Genomic DNA, 19943 nt, shown 5'->3' with positions numbered 1-19943 from the left:
TGTGTGTGCATTGCTATAATCTGGTCACCGTGGATGATCAGAAAAATCCAGTCAGCAGAAAAAACACAAGCGTAGTTGGAACCTGAGCTGACCGCAATCCCCTATCTGTCAGACCACACTAGTAGTAGCCGTGGAGCGTTCCTAAACATCTAGACGCCACGTCACAGCCGGAGACACTTACTACACCTCACAGATAGAAATGAGGAAACTATCTTGCCTTAGAGTAGTCCCCAACATATAAAGTTAACGGTGATGTAAGAAAACACAATACAGAGATAGGAAATATAGATTAGCAAAGGTGAGGGCCAAGTTCCTAGATAGGACAGATAACTGATTGCGGACAGTGCAAAACCCTGTGGAAAAATACCAAATCTACCTGATAAGAAAAATACTGACCCTACACGGACTCTTCCCCACTATATCAGGTACTCTTGTAAATAATGGGATAAACAAAATACCAAAAAAAACCCACAAGAAATACAAAAGTGCAAATAATCAAATAGAACAGGGAGAATCTCCCTTTTCTTGCAGTGCGACCTGCAGAGGGGGAACCCCCATGCTCATCAAAACAGACCATTTATCTCCTGCAATAAAACAGACTATAAGCAAAACAAAAAGAAAAACAAACATCCTTAGGTGTGGACCAGGCAATGAAGCAAATAACTTGTAAATTATCTAGAATGGGACAGGCAAAGGAAAAATGGAAGGACAAACTCCAAGCCAATTCAGAGACTGAGGAACAAAATCTATAACCGGACCCAGCCAGCAGACACTGCTCTCCTATATAGCCCAGGCTGATCTGTAATTGGACTTCCCAAACTCCCAATTACCTCCTACACCTTTTGAGGCACAGTCAGCTTCACCCCCAGTCCTGACCACCAGAGGGAGCTCCAAACCATCACCCCCTCGGATGACATTCACAACAGTGCATGTAGCAGAACTTTGTGTGTGTGTCTATATGTGCATGTAGTGGAACTGTGTCTATATGTGCATGTAGCAGATCTGTGTGTGTATGTAGTGGAACTGTGTGTCTATACGTGCATGTATTAGATCTGTGTGTGTCTATATTTCTATGTAGTGGAACTGTGAGTCTATATGTGCATGTAGCAGATCTGTGTGTCTATAACGTAAACCTGCATGTAGTTTTGCATGTAGCAGAGCTCTGTGTGTATAATGCACACTGCAAAAAATTACTAACAATAGATTTATTACCTCCATACTCTACCCTGATACATGAACATTAGAACTAATGACCCATCTACTTTACACCACAAGTTATAATAGGAAGTATGTTTTTCTGATTTTCTGCTGTCTAAACCTAGGGTGCATCTTATGGTAAGGAGTGTCTTATAGTCCAAAAAACATAGTAATTTCCCCCCCGTGCTGGCACTGTAGGGAAATAGTACACCTTCTAGCTTCCTTCACAGATCACACCGCTGAGACAAGGCGCAAAACCGCTTTCCCTCAGCAGATTTCTAGGGGACCTCTTTAACTGAAAGAAATTGTCTAATATGGACGACCCCTTTAAGTTTACTATAACTCTCAGCGGAGTAGAGATTTCATCTTTTCTGTCTTTATAAGGCCATTATTGTTAGAATTGCCGCTCAATATTTACCTAGTGTAAACACGGTAATCTTCTGTAAGAACATCATATCCGCTACACAAGTCCACATTTTCTGTACAAAAGTTTGGAGAAGGTTGTGTAAGAACAAAAGCATGTTTGTGCCCGTACCTAGGTAAGAGAGTACACCCGTCATCATCCCTGTGATGGTCTCTGGTGCTTTATTCATGCATACAATTGAAACCTCAGAGCAATCAAGGATGACTTCTACTGAGGAGCAAATGTGTCAGTGATCGAGAGGAGGTTTCATCACTGCTGTAAACTTTTTGAAGATATATGTGTATGCACGTCTGTGTGTCTGTGTGTCTGTGTGTGTCTGTGTGTGTGTGTAATAAATATATATATTACACACACACATACATTATATATATATATATATACACACACATACATTATATATATATATATATATATATATATGTATGTGTGTGTATATAATATATATATATATAACACTATATTATATAATTAGACTAGGATATACATATATATCCTATATTACATAATTAGACTGTATATATGCATACACAGTACCGTATATAACATATATTTATATTTTGTATGTATGTGTATAGCTTCAGCATGGTAGTGCCCGCTCATCACTAGTTACGAGTACTGAGCACCCGATCATGATAGTGCCCGCTCATCACTATTACGAGTACAGAGTGTGTAAGTGTATATGTATGTTAAAAAAAGAAAAAATATATATAAATATATCCTATACAATTTTTTTTTCTCACTATAAATTTTTAACATATATATTTATTACACCATTTTTTTTCCTTTTTTAACTTTATTTTACCATTTTTTTTTTTATTTTTTTTTAGAAGTGCAACCATTTATTAATTTAAATTTAATTTAAACTTTAAACTACATGAAAGATTAAAAAAAGTGGAATTTTTATTTACACAACTTTTATCTATATATCTTTAGATATAACTGACACAGTATTTTAACCCCCCCTTTTTTTTTTTTTTTTTTTGTTCAAAGCTCTAATGGAAAATAATTGTTAAAATTTAAAAAATACAAAGAAAAAAGAAAAAATAAGTTATCAGCATCGCATTTTCTACTGTGTGTCTGTGTGTGTGTGTGTGTATATATGTATGTGTGTGTATATATATATATATATATATATATATATATATATATATATATATATATATATATATATATATATATATATATATATATATATATATATATATATATATATATATATAATATACAGTTAGGTCCAGAAATATTTGGACAGTGACACAAGTTTTGTTATTTTAGCTGTTTACAAAAACATGTTCAGAAATACATTTATATATATAATATGGGCTGAAAGTGCACACTCCCAGCTGCAATATGAGAGTTTTCACATCCAAATCGGAGAAAGGGTTTAGGAATCATAGCTCTGTAATGCATAGCCTCCTCTTTTTCAAGGGACCAAAAGTAATTGGACAAGGGACTCTAAGGGCTGCAATTAACTCTGAAGGCATCTCCCTCGTTAACCTGTAATCAATGAAGTAGTTAAAAGGGCTGGGGTTGATTACAGGTGTGTGGTTTTGCATTTGGAAGCTGTTGCTGTGACCAGACAACATGCGGTCTAAGGAACTCTCAATTGAGGTGAAGCAGAACATCCTGAGGCTGAAAAAAAAGAAAAAATCCATCAGAGAGATAGCAGACATGCTTGGAGTAGCAAAATCAACAGTCGGGTACATTCTGAGAAAAAAGGAATTGACTGGTGAGCTTGGGAACTCAAAAAGGCCTGGGCGTCCACGGATGACAACAGTGGTGGATGATCGCCGCATACTTTCTTTGGTGAAGAAGAACCCGTTCACAACATCAACTGAAGTCCAGAACACTCTCAGTGAAGTAGGTGTATCTGTCTCTAAGTCAACAGTAAAGAGAAGACTCCATGAAAGTAAATACAAAGGGTTCACATCTAGATGCAAACCATTCATCAATTCCAAAAATAGACAGGCCAGAGTTACATTTGCTGAAAAACACCTCATGAAGCCAGCTCAGTTCTGGAAAAGTATTCTATGGACAGATGAGACCAAGATCAACCTGTACCAGAATGATGGGAAGAAAAAAGTTTGGAGAAGAAAGGGAACGGCACATGATCCAAGGCACACTACATCCTCTGTAAAACATGGTGGAGGCAACGTGATGGCATGGGCATGCATGGCTTTCAATGGCACTGGGTCACTTGTGTTTATTGATGACATAACAGCAGACAAGAGTAGCCGGATGAATTCTGAAGTGTACCGGGATATACTTTCAGCCCAGATTCAGCCAAATGCCGCAAAGTTGATCGGACGGCGCTTCATAGTACAGATGGACAATGACCCCAAGCATACAGCCAAAGCTACCCAGGAGTTCATGAGTGCAAAAAAGTGGAACATTCTGCAATGGCCAAGTCAATCACCAGATCTTAACCCAATTGAGCATGCATTTCACTTGCTCAAATCCAGACTTAAGACGGAAAGACCCACAAACAAGCAAGACCTGAAGGCTGCGGCTGTAAAGGCCTGGCAAAGCATTAAGAAGGAGGAAACCCAGCGTTTGGTGATGTCCATGGGTTCCAGACTTAAGGCAGTGATTGCCTCCAAAGGATTCGCAACAAAATATTGAAAATAAAAATATTTTGTTTGGGTTTGGTTTATTTGTCCAATTACTTTTGACCTCCTAAAATGTGGAGTGTTTGTAAAGAAATGTGACAATTCCTACAATTTCTATCAGATATTTTTGTTCAAACCTTCAAATTAAACGTTACAATCTGCACTTGAATTCTGTTGTAGAGGTTTCATTTCAAATCCAATGTGGTGGCATGCAGAGGCCAACTCGCCAAAATTGTGTCACTGTCCAAATATTTCTGGACCTAACTGTATGTATGTATGTGTATGTGTGTGTGTATATATATATATATATATACATATATATATATATATATATATATATATATATATATACAGTGGAACCTTGGATTGCGAGCATAATTGGTTCTGGGACTGTGCTCTTAAACCAAGTTAATCTTATATCAAAGCGAATTTTCCCATAGGAAATAATTGACATGTAGACAATTTGTTCCACAACCAAAACATATTTGCTGTATTTATACAAACTTATTCCAGCAATACAAAATAATGCGCTATGTTCATATAAAACTATTACAGTCACTAATACAAAGTACAGTAAGAACAAATAAAACAAATTAGGCTGCACGTTAGCTTACAAAATAATTGTTTGGGTGCGGGAGGTAAAGTACAAGCAATGTGCTGCACTGGTTAGCCGAAATAAAGTACAATACTATATGCACAAATGCAAATTGATAAACATGCTATATAGTATATACTGTACTGTGCAAAGGTATACTGTATGCAGTACATATGTACAGAAAGTTAACTCCTGAGCGGGTCAGAGCGCAGTGAAAGGACAGAACCAGAAGTTGAAACAGTGGTAATTTGCTCTTCTTCTTGCAAAGCATTGCTCTTAAACCAAGTTACAAATGTGTAACAAGCTTTGCTTGTCTTGCAAAACGCTCTCAAACCAAGGTACTCTTAATCCAAGGTTCCACTGTGTGTATGTATATGTGTGTGTGTATATGTGTGTATATATATATATATATATATATATATATATATATATATATATATATTATATATATATAACCACCTCTTCCAACAAACCTACAATAGCCCTCAGTCCAGTAGACCACTGCACAACCAGCTCTGTCCTCACCTATCGTACCATCACCCTTTCCCTGTAGACTGTGAGCCCTCGCGGGCAGGGTCCTCTCTCCTCCTATACCAGTCTGTTTTGTACTGTTAATGATTGTTGTACGTATACCCTCTTTCACTTGTAAAGCGCCATGGAATAATTGGTGCTATAGTAACAAATAATAAAAATTATAACTGTGTGTGTGTGTGTGTGTGTGTGTGTGTGTGTGTGTGTGTGTGTGTATATTCTTAATATTATTACAACACTTTTTGGTGTATAAAGTCCCTTTATGAAAAAAGGATAATACTAACAAAAAAAAACAACCAAAAGAGGAAATGTAATTTTCTTGCAGCACCTCTTACGTGTTGTGTGTGGCGATCATGGAAACATTGTACGGCCTAATGTAATTAATCAGAACAGATCAGACAACTGTGAATCGTGCTAGTTTGAAGGAAGGGGGGAAATACTAAGTGCTATTTAAAGTAAAGTGTGATTGCCAAAGGAGCTGACCTTTAGCAAGGTTGATTATGCTGAAAGTTTGAGTTCAAGTGACTGTGTTAGATAAAATCAATGTTCTTCATATTCTCGTTTCATTTTGCCGTGCCACGTGCGTGTGTCTGGGAGAAGGCTAACCATGTGTTGACAGGTTTCCTTTGGCTGCAGCGCGTGTCCCTTTCTGTTACTCTTCTGTCTGCGGGCTGTCTCATTGATAACCTGCACACTCTCAATTCCAGACACTTCTTTGATTAGCATTGTCTTGTTTTTCCTTGCAGAAGTGCCTAGCTGCCATTCCATTTACATGAGGCAAGAAGCTTTCCTGGCACATCCCAATGGAGCGGAAGGTATTTTATTCTACCGCTGTTTTTATTTATTTATACGTTGCTCTACACCACGACAACCATGTATCAGGTTTCAACTCGTGATTGACTTTTTTTTTTTTTTTTTTCTAGGTTGTATGTTTGAGAAGGGTCCACGACAGTTCTTTGATGACACATGTGTGGTCCCGGAGAAATTTGACGGTACGTCTTGAAATTTTTTAGAATTTTTCTGTTACTGAATTTTGCATCTGAAATATAATCAAAGTGCAACTTCTTTATCACCTTATAGTGGTTTATGATCATTTGAAAAATATGTATTCTGGTAACTGTAAGGCATGGAGATATAGTGATTAATACTTAAACTGCTGCTCATGGGTTGGCCAAAATTCCAAGCGTTGTATAAGTTAAGCACGAGGATGTGAAGCTGTCATCAGTTTCATGGCCTGGAACGTCTAATTATGCCATTATCATAGTGCAACTTCTGTATCACCGTATTGTGGTTTGTGATAGTCAATTGAAAAATATGAATTCTGGTAACTGTAAGGCATGTAGATATAGTGATTACTACTTGCACTGCTCCTCATGGGCGGGTCCAGAAAAATCTAGTGTTGCATAAGTAAAGCACAAGGATGTGAAGCTGTCACCAGTTTCAAGGGCTGGAACTTCTAATTATGCCGTTGTTCACTGTGGATTTGTCAGTGTCTCCTTGACAGGTGCTAATACAGTTGCTCAGCATGACCTCTTGTAAAAAATTATCCACTAGTGAACCCTTAACAGGCTATGGGCATCAGCAAGGAACACCTCTTTTCTTTGAGAAAGAAGAAACTTCATTTTCAGGGTTCCTTATCACCTTTTATAGTGGTTTGTTATAGTCCATTGAAAAGTATAAACTCTTGTAATTGTACGACGTGGAGATATAGTGATTACTATTTGTACTGCTCCTCATGGGCAGCCCCAAAAAATTCAAGTGTTGCATAAGTTTTGCACAAGGATGTAAACCTGTCAACAATTTCAAGGCCTGGGACTTCAAATTATGCAATTATCATAGTGCAACGTCTTTATCACCTTTTTTATAGTGGTTTGTGATAGTCAATTGAAAAGTATGAACTCGGGTAATTTTAAAAAAAAGTGAGCTGTAGTGAGTACTACTTGCACTGCTCCTCGTGGGTGGGCCCAAAAAATCCACGATAGAAAAGTTAGGCACAAGGATGTGAAGCCGTCACCAATTTAAAGGATTGGAACCTCTAATGATGCCGCTATGCACCATGGGTGTGTGAGTGTCTCCATGGGTGTGTGAGTGTCTCCATGACACTAGTGAACCTTTGGCAATCTTTGGGCATGAGCAGGGAACACCTCTCTTCCATGAGGTAGAAGAAACCTTATTTTTAAATATGTAGTGAAGTCCTGTGTTGGTGATGGCAATGTCTTCTTCTTTTTATTTGTTTTTTGTTTTTTTTTTTGAGAGGGGGATGGGGTTGGTGCCTTATTTCTCCTCCTTCTTTATGACCCCATTTTTACTGCTGAGTACTTTTTCTCCCGAAAAAATAAAATACATCTCATCATTCCAAGAAACCTTGGTGGGTTATTCCCAAAATATGAAGTTATTGTGGAAAGCTGGTGGTTGACTGTTGCAGACCCCCGGTATTCCTGCTTTCCAGATCACTGGGGTTCTCAGTGGATGGCAATCATTAGGTTTTACCCTGTCTGATGAACCTGGGATAACTTTTCCAATCTATGCGCAGGATAGGTGACTTTTCCCATCACTAGTAGAGATGAGCGGTTCCGTCGAGGTTCGGTTCACCGGCAGCAAACGAGCCAAGCCGCCACTGGTTCGAGGTCGACCTGGAGCAAGTAACTGATTGGCAGTTTGAGTCTCCGCTCACATACAGCCAGCCTTTAGATCACTTCTGGGGGACGGTGGGCTGGCTTTTTTAAACCATTTTTTTGGGTTGCACACTACATGTAATCATGCTGATTGCCCCCCGTGAGAGCCATTCAGCACTGCAAGCAGCTCGCACAGGGCTGAGCTCCAAGTGTACCCGAGCACAGCATTGCTAGCGCAAGTGAAGGTTTCACGTAAAGCATCTGAACCCCGAACACGAGCCTTAATTTTGTTGGTGTTGGGTTCAAAAGCCTCAGGTTCGCTTATCTCTAACCACTAGGACCCCTGCAGTCTACAATGCCTGAAGTCTACATTGCTCCATTCATTGCCTGCAGGATTGTCGGAGATGGCAGAGTACAGCCCCTGCTATGTCCTCCTGATCTATAGACCATGATTGGTGCCATGGTGTGCAGCCACCAACGTTAGTCAAAAGGGGGAACAAATCTCGATCTTTGGATTGGTGGAGGTGATACCCTCTCAGCGATAAGAAGCTCATCACCTTTCCAAAAGATGCGTAATAACTTGCTAAGATGGGGAAAAACCCTAAGGTAGGAGAGTGATATATCTCCTGTTTCCATATTGCTGTCATGCTGGAAGCCAACCGTGGATGCAAAATGGTTTTTTTAAGACTTATTTTGCTTAAAACCTTCTATGTAATTACCTTGACAGACCAGGCCAGAGACGTAACTTTGTGCATTGTTCATGACTGACGCACGCTGTTTTGCATATTTATCATACAAATTATGCACTTATGGATAAGCACAGAAAACATTCTGGGCTTTTGTGTCCTGAGCGTATATCATGTATATTATTATTGTCAACAACATCTGCAAAACAATGATGCAGCTACTGCAGCCCCCAGGACGGCCGCCAAACTACAGCAACATTCCAGGCGGACTGTGAACGGCATGTATGGATTGCATAGCACTTGTAGAATTCTGGAATTTCAAGGGAATGTAACAGCACGAAACTAGAAGACTGTGTGAAATAACAGTTGACTTAAAGGGCCATTAACCTAAATTCATAACTCTATAACAAAATACATATCAGGCATACTGTCCCTTTTTAAGAAGTCAAATGCCCTCCCCTCCAAAAAAAAAAGTATTAATTTAAGTTGGAGTGATCTGTGTCTTTTTAATTTATGAGATGTAATAATAATTTTGTAATTTTGCAGGTGACATTAAGCAGGAGCCGGGCCTTTACCGTGAGGGGCCGACCTATCAAAGAAGAGGCTCGCTCCAGTTATGGCAGTTTTTAGTTGCATTACTTGACGATCCTGCCAATTCCCATTTTATTGCCTGGACAGGCCGAGGCATGGAGTTCAAGCTCATTGAGCCCGAGGAGGTAAAATCATTTTTCTGGTTGAGAACATCTTTAGGGGTGGTTTTCCAGTTACCTGGGTTTAACCCCCATTAAGGCCCCTCTAAGCACGTTCTGTTTTTATGGTCAGCTCGTCTCTCCTTGCTCTAATTTGACATTTGCCAGGCAGACATTACAGTATCAGGCGGCACAGGAAGAGGAAGTTACATTTGAGCCCCCTCCTATTGGATACTTGCACGCAACTTCCTCTGCGTGTATGGGGAGCAATGGAAGGTCATAATGGCAGAAGAGATATAGTGATTACCCCTTGCACTGCACCTCATGGGTGGACCCAAAATCTCCCAAACCTATACAAACAGACCAAATATGCTATGAAATACAATACGCTTACTTTTTCATCTCTTCCCTTACCCATAATTGGTCCATCCTCTATGGTCAGTAGGTAAAAGGTATTCTTAAAAAGTGGATGGAGGTCTGCTGAAAATGTCATAAAACCAAAGCTTTTTTAACTAATTGTTTCCCATTGATTTGATGAGTTTATTTTTATGATTTGTGTTACTTCTTTTAGGTGGCACGGCGATGGGGTATACAGAAGAACCGACCCGCCATGAACTATGATAAGCTAAGTCGTTCACTGCGCTACTACTATGAGAAGGGAATTATGCAAAAGGTGAGATGCCACATTCATCTCTTCTATGGGTTGGTCATGATTTAAACACTGTACTTTACAATCTCTAAAACGCCTTCTAACCGTTTTTGTACTTTCACCTTGTTTTCGCTAATCAAATATTGCATTTGAAGATTTTTCACATGTAGACACATCATAAAACATTTAATTGGAAAGTGTCCAAAAAATGGAAACTGATCTCAAAGTCAAGAATGAAGGGTTCAAGGACAATATTCTTGAGTTGGTGATATCTAATGGCTCGTTCTTGGCTAAAATTTATTGGATATAAGAACCTGTAACTAGGACCATTTTTATGTTGTAATTTCCTGATCCTTGGCCCAGACTTGTTACTTGCCTCCGGCTTTAGATTTTTAGAATACAGGGGGTCTAGGATTAGAGATGAGAGAACCTGAGGTTCGTCTTTCAAACCGAACACCAACTTAAAAAACACAGGGCTTGGGTTCAGAGTTCGGGTGCTTTATGTGCAAACTTAACTCTCACGAGCATCGCTATGCTCAGATACGCTTGGTACTTAGCCCTGCGCGAGCTGCTTACAGTGTTTGACTGGCTGGCACTGGGGGGTAACAATTAGGGATACTTCGATTAATCGGCTTCGCGAATATTTTTCGAATACCTTGCCACTATTTGACTATTCGATGCACAATGTAAGTCTATGGGAAGCCCGAATAGTTCCAAATAGTTGTTATTTGGGTTTCCCATAGACTTACAATGCACATCGAATATTCGTGAATAGTCGAATAGCTGCAAGGTATTCAGAAAATATTCGCGAAGCCGAATAATGGAAGTATTCGATCACCCCTAGTAACAATAGCGTGATCACATGTAGTGTGCAACCCCAAAAAAATTTGAAAATGCCCACCCATCTATGAAAGTGATCTGCTTATGGCTGGCTGTATGTGGGCGGAGACTCAAACTGCCAATCAGTGTTTCCAAACTTTCTCGGGTAAGGTTCAAACACCTAGAGGCTAGGTTTATTTGCTACCAGTGAACTCAACCTCCTAAAGGTTTCTTTATCCAGGATGAGCTTCTTTTGTGGTACAGATATTTTTTGGTTTCCATTCCCAAGAAATGCACAGTTTGTTGTTCAAAGAATTCCAAAAAGTAAAATTCTCTTAGAGATGAGGGGACTTGAGAAGATTAAAATTTTCCAAATTGCTTCAAATTTTTACTCTGTTAATTGAGAGTTACATATAGTCACCTCACCACTCCATTTTCTCTCAAAGAAGATCCTCGGCATCTCTTATTACCACCACCATGTGCTGAAACCTCAGGAATCTTCACTCTAGGTTAGGACTTTGGGCCGCGATTAGTCATGGGATGCCTCTGCACATTCACAGGGATGACACATCCGGAAGCCCTGGCCTAGAGTACTCATTGTTAGATCATGATGCTGCAATGAGCATACACAGAGATGTCACAGGCCTAGTCGTGGTTGCAAATTATGGCTTCAAGGGCGCATCGTAAGGTCATGTTGCCTCGACCTTGCAACGAGCATACACAAAGAAGTCACATGCCTAGTGGCAATCATGGCTTCAAGTGTGCATTGTATGGATGCAGCGCACATCCTGACATCATGTCGTACGCTGTCACCTTGTGACATGCAGTCTAGCCTGGGACTTATGGCCGCAATTAGGTTTCAATGCTTGGCAGAGCTTTGGAGAGGTCCCGAGAACCTTACAGTGTGAGCAAGCTATGGAGGTGAACAGTAGGGGTTTTTGGTTTCTTTCTTAACTTTTTGCCAGTCCTTTATGGTTTGGCAAAATGGCTGTTAAAATGTTTGTAAAATTTAAAGAAATGAAATCAGTTTGCTGATCTCTAGTCCTGTGTTTTAAAAAGATACTTTGCAATCATCTTTTTTTGCCAAATTATCCAGTTAGGTTAGCCAACTTAGCCAGTTTATCCAATTTATCCAAGTTGGCCAGTTAGGTGTAGGCAGAACTTCTTCGGACTAGAAGACTATGACCAACTTTTGGCGACACTGTGTAGGTTCCTCAAAAAAAACCCCATGCACCTCTATTCATACTTCATTCCTAAATGCCGTGAATATGTAGACGTTGATGCAGATGATGATAAAATAATTAATTCTCCATTTCTCCATCCCAGGTCGCCGGCGAGAGATATGTGTACAAATTTGTGTGCGATCCTGAAGCCCTCTTCTCTATGGCCTTCCCGGACAATCAACGGCCGCTGTTGAAAACGGACATGGAGCGACACATTAATGAAGAAGATACAGTGCCACTGTCACATTTTGAAGAAAATATTCCCTACATGGCAGACGGAGGCTACTGTAACACTCACCCATACAATGAAGGATACGTTTACTAACAGAAGAAAAAAAAAAAGACATTTCTATGACAATGATCATTTCACTTTTCTTCGTAAGACCCAAGAAAAGCAAAATATACATTTTTTTTTATAAATATATAAATATATATATTTAGTAGATCATAAATGGGCTTTTCCTGTTGCATATCTCCTATGGTCTGCCATGGACAAAGCACTTTACTTGAGGGACGGGGGATAAAACTGATACTATGTATGTAACAGGACAATAACAGATGGATATCTAATATTCATTTATGCTCGGGAAGGGGACTTAAAGCTCACGGTACTTCATTAATAAGTCATGACGGTGTTTCTTTCCTTCAGTTTTAAGATCTCATGATATATTGTACATTTTTTCTGGATACACAGGGTACAGTTAATTTTCATGGTATGAATGAGTCTATACAAAATTAAGAGTTTCTTTTGTCGGAATTGCATTTCTTTTTTTTTTTTGTTATATTTGATTTTTCCCTAAATTGTTGCATGCCTTAGCTCAGTTGAGGACTTCAAAGAGCTCTCCATATAGAGTAGACACTTGTGAATGCCGTACGCATGAGAGGTCTTTATGGTTGAGAAACCAAAACACCTGATCTTAAAAATTCACAGCTGTCCACATCCCAGCATCCTCCGACACTCCTAAAAATTTAGATAAGGCTGAAAAATAATGGCGTCTAGTTGAACTCATCAAATTCTTCCCTTTAACGGCAAAGGTTCTTAAGCTCCTCGATTGGTTGCAAAAGGTTAATAAATCATGGTGTCTAGTTGGACTTTTTATCAAATTCCTGTCTTTGGTGGCAAAGGTTCTTGCAATGAAGTGATCTTTTTGGGGCCTAGGGGTAGGATGAAGAACTAACGTGATAGTCAATGCACTTAGTAATCTACAAGACCTGGGTATTCCACCTTCAGCCATTCGGACGTTCTTAAGAAGTTCTTAAAGTCAAGGGCTGAAGACCAAAGCTCAGAAGTTGATGATGTTGGTAGATCTTTGCTCAATAAATATAGTCACTACTTTCTTCCGAAAAGTAACTTGAGGCAAAACCAACACTTGGATTAGGGTCCCTCATACCATTTGTTAGCTATAATACAAGTGTCAAAAGTTTTTTGGGGTTTTTTTTGGGGCTGCTTCCGTCACATGACGGATCTTAGTGGTTACATTTTTAAGATCGGGTCTGTTGATGTCTCAAAGATATCTACCTAACACCATTTTCCGACTTTACTCCAGTTTAAGCTCCTCGATAGGTTAGAAAAAACTGAATTAAGTTGGAGTCTAGTTATACTTGGAAATTCCTGTCTTTGGTGGCTAAGGTTCTTACAATGAAATGATCTTTTTGGGGCCTAGGGGTGGGATAAAGAACTCAAGTGGTGGTCAATGCACTTAGTAATCTACAAGATCTGGGCATTTCACCTGCAGCCATTTAGCATAGAATTTCTTAAGATCAAGGGTTGAATACCAAAGCTCACAAGTTCACAATGTTGGTAGATCTTTGCTCATGAGATACAGTCACTACTTTTTTCAGAAAAGTAACTTGAGGCTAAAGCAAGAATTTATTAAGATCCCTCCTACCATTTTTTTCATCTATAATACCAGTGATGAAGGGGTTTTTTGGTCTGCTTCCATCACATGACGGATCTTAATGATTGAATTTTTACGAGCAGGTTTCTTGATGTCTCAAAGATATCCACCTAACACCTTTTATCAACCTTCAGCTCCTCAATAGGTTAGAAGTGACTGAAAATAATGTTCGAGTCTAGTTGGACTCCATCCCAAATTCCTGCCTTTGGTGGCAAAGGTTGCTCCAATAAAATTATATCTTTGTTTTTAGGGGCAGAATGAGAACTAAACTGGTGGTCAATGCAGTTTGTAATGAAAAAGACCTGGGTATTTTTCTTGAAGCCATTTGGCCCAAGGTTCTTGAGTTCAATTGCTGAAGACTATGGCTCACAATTTGATGATGTTGGTAGATCTTTGCTTAATGAAAACAGTTCCTACTTTTAGAAAAAAAATTTAGGGACAGGGTGGAGAACCAGAGTGGTGGTCAATACTTTTGGTAATCTGCATGCCTTGGGTATTCCACCTGCAACCATTTGGCACAGAAGTTCTTGATGAGGCTTGAGATCAAGGTCTAAAGACCATGGCTCACAAGTCAATGATTCTGATAGATCTTTTCTCAATGGATACAGTCCCTACTAGAGATGAGCGGACCCGAAGAGCAAAGTTCGGTGTTCATACCAAACACAGACTTTTCAAGGAAATTAGTGTTAGACTTCAGAGTTCAGGTGCTGTAAGTGTGCAAGCCACTCGAACAAGCATCGCTGTGCTTTAGTATTTTCGGTGCTCAGCAAAGTATGGGCCCCATGCAGTGTTTGCCTCACAATGGGGGTCAAATTCTCGTCAACTGATGTAGTGTGTACATAAAAAATAAAAAACCCCGCCTACTCTCCCTCCCCAGAAGAGCTCTGTTAATGGCTGGCTCTATGTGGGCGGAAAGCCGAACTGCTCAATTAGTGACTTCCAATAGGGTTCAGATCAAGTCTGGGTCCAGAACTGAACCTTAACTAAAATCTGTCTGAACCCGAATTTCAAAGGGTCTGCTCTTCTCTAGTTCCTTGTTTCTTCATAAAAGTAACTTGAGGCCAAAGCAAAACTTGTAAAGGGGCCCTCCTACCTTTTGAAATCTATACCAGTGGCAAAGGGGCTTTTGGGCTTCTTGAGGTGCCAAGGTTAGGGTGCACTTAATATAGTTACACCTCTACTTAAGAGTTGTCCACTGCTTTTACATTGATGGCCTGTCCTTGGGAAAGGTCATCAATGTCTGATCGGCCGGGGTCCGACATCCCACGCCCCCGTTGATCAGCTGTTCTCGGTCCCGGCGGAGGCAGCCAGAAATGTTCAGCTCTGGCGCTTCTGATAGCGGCTGCAGCCATGTACTGCACATCAGTCTCCTATTGATCTGAATGAAAGATGGATGTGCAGTACTTAGCCGTGGCCACTATCAGAAGATGGAGCAGTGCCGAAGCTGAGCATTTCCGGCCGCCGGGACCGAGACCGGTTGTCAGACCCCAGCCGATTAGACAGTTATGACTCATCCTAAGGATAGGCCATCAATGTAAAAGTAATGGACAGCCTCTTTGTTAGACAATTCAGAATTGGTATAATCCTAAAATCTGCCTTTAAAATTTTCACCAGGAACTCTTATTCTGTTTTCAAGAGTTTACGGCACTTATATTTGTAAAATTTATGGTTCGTTGTTTTTTTATTTTATTTTTTTTTTTTATTTAAAAAACAAAGATCCATGAAAAATACACATGACCCGTGAATGAGTGTTTTTTGATTTGTACAAATTAACTGTACTCTGTGATAGATTGTTATGCTGTTTTGGCTGCAAAAAGCACTCTTTGGACAAAAAAAAAATAATAATCAAAAATAACAAAAAAAAAAATTGCAAAAATAACCAATACACTAAATAGGTACTTTAGTAATTTTTAGACATGGTACCCATTAATATGCATTTATGCCTTTTACTGCTGTGTTCTGTTCATAACATGTAAAATACTAGAAAAAAAAATTTGCTTCTGCTGCTGTATATTTTCTGTACTCTTCTCTTTGACGCTAAATTTACTCTCTGGTCATTATCCGCATCGCTGTACCTACAGGTAGCATTTCAGGACAAAATAGATGACTCGGATCATTTATTGCTTAGGACATGCAATCAATAAAAACTGACCGGTAAGCGTCCGCTCACCGTCTGGAGGCTCGGCAAGAACTTTTTGTAAAACGGGATCGGATGCTTTGCTTCTTAACGGACTCTCGGGACTTAAGGATGAAAACCGATAGATCGACTGGGTTCTACCGCTACTTACCTGGAGGCTATATGTAAATGAACAGAAATCAGATGGGGAGAAATTTTACATTTCTGACATTTTTTGTTTTATTTTTAAGACCTGTACAGAAAGAAATATGTATTGAAAATTTATCGGAAACTTATAAGTTTTGTGTGCGTGTTTTATTGTTTTTGGGTTTTTTTTGTTTTTTTATTTTCTGGAAAGAAACATCAACATTTTATGGAGAACCTGATACTCCTCTTTTCAAATTTTTTGTTTTTTTCTTTTTTTTTTGCAAAAATATCTCCATTGTCACTGTGGAATGCAGAACTGCAGACCGCGCAAAGGCGAATTCTGATGAATGTATTTGCGCTAACAGAATTTTTAACCTGCACGTTGACCAATCCTATGCGGGATGTGTGCAAAAATTTACTAAACACTTTGTCATTCAATTAAAAATAATGTATACAACATTTTTCACGCATTTCTAGATGATTTGTCCAACACCATAGTGGTGGAAGAGTTTCTAAGAATTTGTTCTGTTCCCACTTAAAGGGAACCTGTCACCAGAATTTTCGCTAGTAAACTAAAAGAATCCCCTTCCTCAGCTCATGGGCTGCATTCTATAAAGGTTCATCTCGCTAATGGCCCCCCTTTCAGACCTAAATACTTTATAAAATATTACCTTTTGCTATGGTAATGAGGTTTGCTATCCCCGGGGACGGGCTGCATTTCGTCTGTTATCCGCCCTCCTGCCACTGTTCGCCGTCCCCCAGTTGAGGCCGCCGCCCTCATCTTCCGAAGTGCTCCGGGAGTCTCGCGCATGCACAGTGGCACTATCGCGGGACTGAGCACTGTTTTCAAAAAAAGGTAAACGGGGATGATAAAACCAAGCAATGGCCAGCGCAAGCGCATAACGGTTGAGGCAGAGGTAAAAGCGCGGGCACGAGATTATGGACGGGTAGTTGGATGACGCTGGTGATGACATTCACAGCGCCACCCATAATCTCGCACCTGCGCAATAACATCACCGACGCTCGCGTTTTGAAAACAGCGCTTAGTCCTGCGATAGTGCCACTGCGCATGCGCGAGACTCCCGGAGCAATGCGGAAGATTAGGGCAGCGGCCTCATTTATGTAAATGAACACTGGGGGACAGCAAACTGTGGCAGGAGGGGGAATAACTGACGAAATACAGCCTGCCCCCGGGCCCAGCAAAGCTCATTACCATAGCAAAAGGTAATATTTTATAAAGTTATTTAGGTCTGAAAGGGGGGGCCAGTAGCAAGATGAACCTTTATAGAATGCAGCCCATAAGCTGCAGAAGGGGATTCTTTTAGTTTAATAGCGAAAATTCTGGTGACAGGTTCCCTTTAAGGGCAATTGAAAGTATGTGTAGATAGGCAATGGTGTGAGAAGTCCTACCTTCGTATCTAAGAAGTTGGGCAGACAGGACCACAATGCTGCAGAGTGGATGGATTCAAACCTACGATGAATTGAAACAACGGTGGTTTCTTTGATCCATAGGTCATAGACATGAAGTAGCACAATACTGGAGTGGTCCAAGTAGCTGGTACTGTGGTTTTCTTGTGGGTATTGACCACTGGAGCCACTACTGGTCAAACTATAGCCTTCAGAAGCCCAAAAGAGTATGCTTCTCACACGGTAACTGAAAACTAAAATGGATGCCAGGAAGTGAGGTCACACAGTTCCAAACCACTCCCACAGACTGAAAAAAATAAAGGAAACCGGAAAAATAAAGGAAACCGGGAAGCAGCACAAGAGATTCTGGCCAGTAGGGGGCAGCAGCAGACAGTCGTGAATAACAAAAGTTCTAATAACAGTGGCAATTAGAAAACATGGTAGGAACAGCACAGAATTCATTCACACTCATTTTGGCTTCATTTATGGAGGAAGGTCTATTTTTTTGTCTCATTTCATACCGTCACCCCAATGGCTCGGATCTCGATTATCATCTAAACCTAGAAACAAGGAATTTAGGGGCCGATTTACCAAGCAATAAGTGATAGAATTCCGAATTACTGTCTCTGGCAGATCCAGTAACTTTTTGGAAAAATGGGCAGAACTTGGGCTGAAACTGTATGACCTGTTCATATTTTACGCCACCAAAGTGGCACAATTTTGCAACAGATGTGCTCCAAGCCTGGTGTAATATTCCGAGGATGGAGCACTGCCGATGAAATATCAGCCAAAATTAAGCCTCCCGGTGAATTTGGTGAACCTGACTCTAGTGCACAGTTCATCAAAACACCAGTCTTGAAAATCAATGGAACTGTGAAGGTAAATTTGCTGCACTTTCTGCCAGATACTGATCTGTTTTGGGCCTCCTTCACACATCCGTGTTTCCAGTACGTGCTGCGTCCTTTTTCACACGTACCGGAGACATGGACTCATCTAGACCCATTAATATCAATGGGCTTGGTCACACATCCGAGTTTTGCCATGTGTTAGTGTGCACTATATAGTGACATGTCTGTTTTCTGCTAACAGCACTGGTGTCATACGGACCACAGTCTGATGTGATCCATGTGACATCAGTGTGACGACATATCTGAGAAAACACAGGTCACATAAAAATAAAGAATTTTTATACTTGCCAATCTCCACTGCTGCTGTCTCTGCCTCTGCTGTTACTTACGGGTCCTGCTCATTATGCTCATGAATATTCACTGCAGACCCGGACGTAGCAGCACAGGAGATAGGTAAGTATACAAATTCATGCTTTCTGTGTGCTATCCGGATGTCACAAGGATAGCACAGGGACAGCGCGCGCGCACACACACACACACACACTCACAGAGTGCGAGGTACTGAAGTAAAGGGAGGCGACTGAAGATAAGTGTGGCATAGTTTTAACACAATCTCATAGTGGTGATAACTGTAACTGTTTAATTTCATTAGGGATTTGTTGTCTGTGTTTGTCTGGGGTACTGTGAAAAAGCAAAAAAAAAAAAAAAAAAGTGTGTCTAGTGATTTAGTCAGTAGTATTAGCCACACCTGTTTCTAGAAGCTTCTAGCAGCTTCTAGTAGTCCTTGTAGAACTATATAAACCAGCCAGAGCTAGCGAGGTGCTGAGAGTGCGAGGTACTGAAGTAAAGGGAGGCGACTGAAGATAAGTGTGGCATAGTTTTAACACAATCTCATAGTGGTGATAACTGTAGCTGTTTAAGAAGAGAAGAGTCGCCGTAAGCTGATCGATTGCTGGGACTTGCCGGGTCTCGCTGTTTGAGGACATCGCAAAACTGCACGCCTGATGGCGCGCGACTTTCGCCTGTCATACGCTACATCAGCATTATGGAAGAGAAGAAAATCCACATGGTCACCTGCAACACATGCTACATGTTTACGGATCTGCCGCACAAAAAATCCAACTTCACCTGTCAAAAGTGCAAACTTGTTGCCCTCTTAGAGGACTGGGGACTGGAAGAAAGAATAGCAACTTTGAAGCTAATTAAAGAACATGAGGACTTCTTGGACGAGGCAGAAGCAACAATTCAGGATATGGAAAGTGAGAAAAGCTTCAGAACACATACAGAGGCTGAAAAGTGGACACATGTGACCAAAAGAAGCCAGCGGATCAAGTGGTCGGCACCACCCACACAGCTTAGCAACCAATATGAAGCCCTCATGCTGGAGAACGAAAATGGCACAGCTCAGGATGATACCGTCTCTACAGGAGAAGACACAGTATCATCAAAAGAAGTTACTTTGTCAACAAAAGCAGAAACAAAAGACACTC

General features: G+C 40.3%; 1 protein-coding gene across 3 annotated transcripts in view; it reads left to right on the top strand.

Moving 5' to 3' along the window:
• Window positions 1-15627, top strand: part of ETV1 (ETS variant transcription factor 1) — a 90956-nt gene extending 75329 nt beyond the window's left edge. For all 3 annotated transcript variants that reach the window (XM_075315719.1, XM_075315720.1, XM_075315721.1), the window contains 5 exons: window positions 6103-6171; window positions 6280-6348; window positions 9204-9373; window positions 9918-10019; window positions 12141-15627. In XM_075315719.1, the coding sequence (XP_075171834.1) occupies window positions 6103-6171; window positions 6280-6348; window positions 9204-9373; window positions 9918-10019; window positions 12141-12362 (632 nt within the window). In that variant the 3' untranslated portion in view covers window positions 12363-15627. The remainder of the gene's footprint in view (window positions 1-6102; window positions 6172-6279; window positions 6349-9203; window positions 9374-9917; window positions 10020-12140) is intronic.
• The last annotated feature ends 4316 nt before the right edge of the window (window positions 15628-19943 follow it).

Source organism: Anomaloglossus baeobatrachus, chromosome 6, assembly GCF_048569485.1.
Source record: "Anomaloglossus baeobatrachus isolate aAnoBae1 chromosome 6, aAnoBae1.hap1, whole genome shotgun sequence".
Classification (NCBI taxonomy): Eukaryota; Metazoa; Chordata; class Amphibia; order Anura; family Aromobatidae; genus Anomaloglossus; species Anomaloglossus baeobatrachus.
The sequence above is the reverse complement of the archived record's forward strand: the minus strand, read 5'-3'. Positions and strand labels throughout refer to the sequence as shown.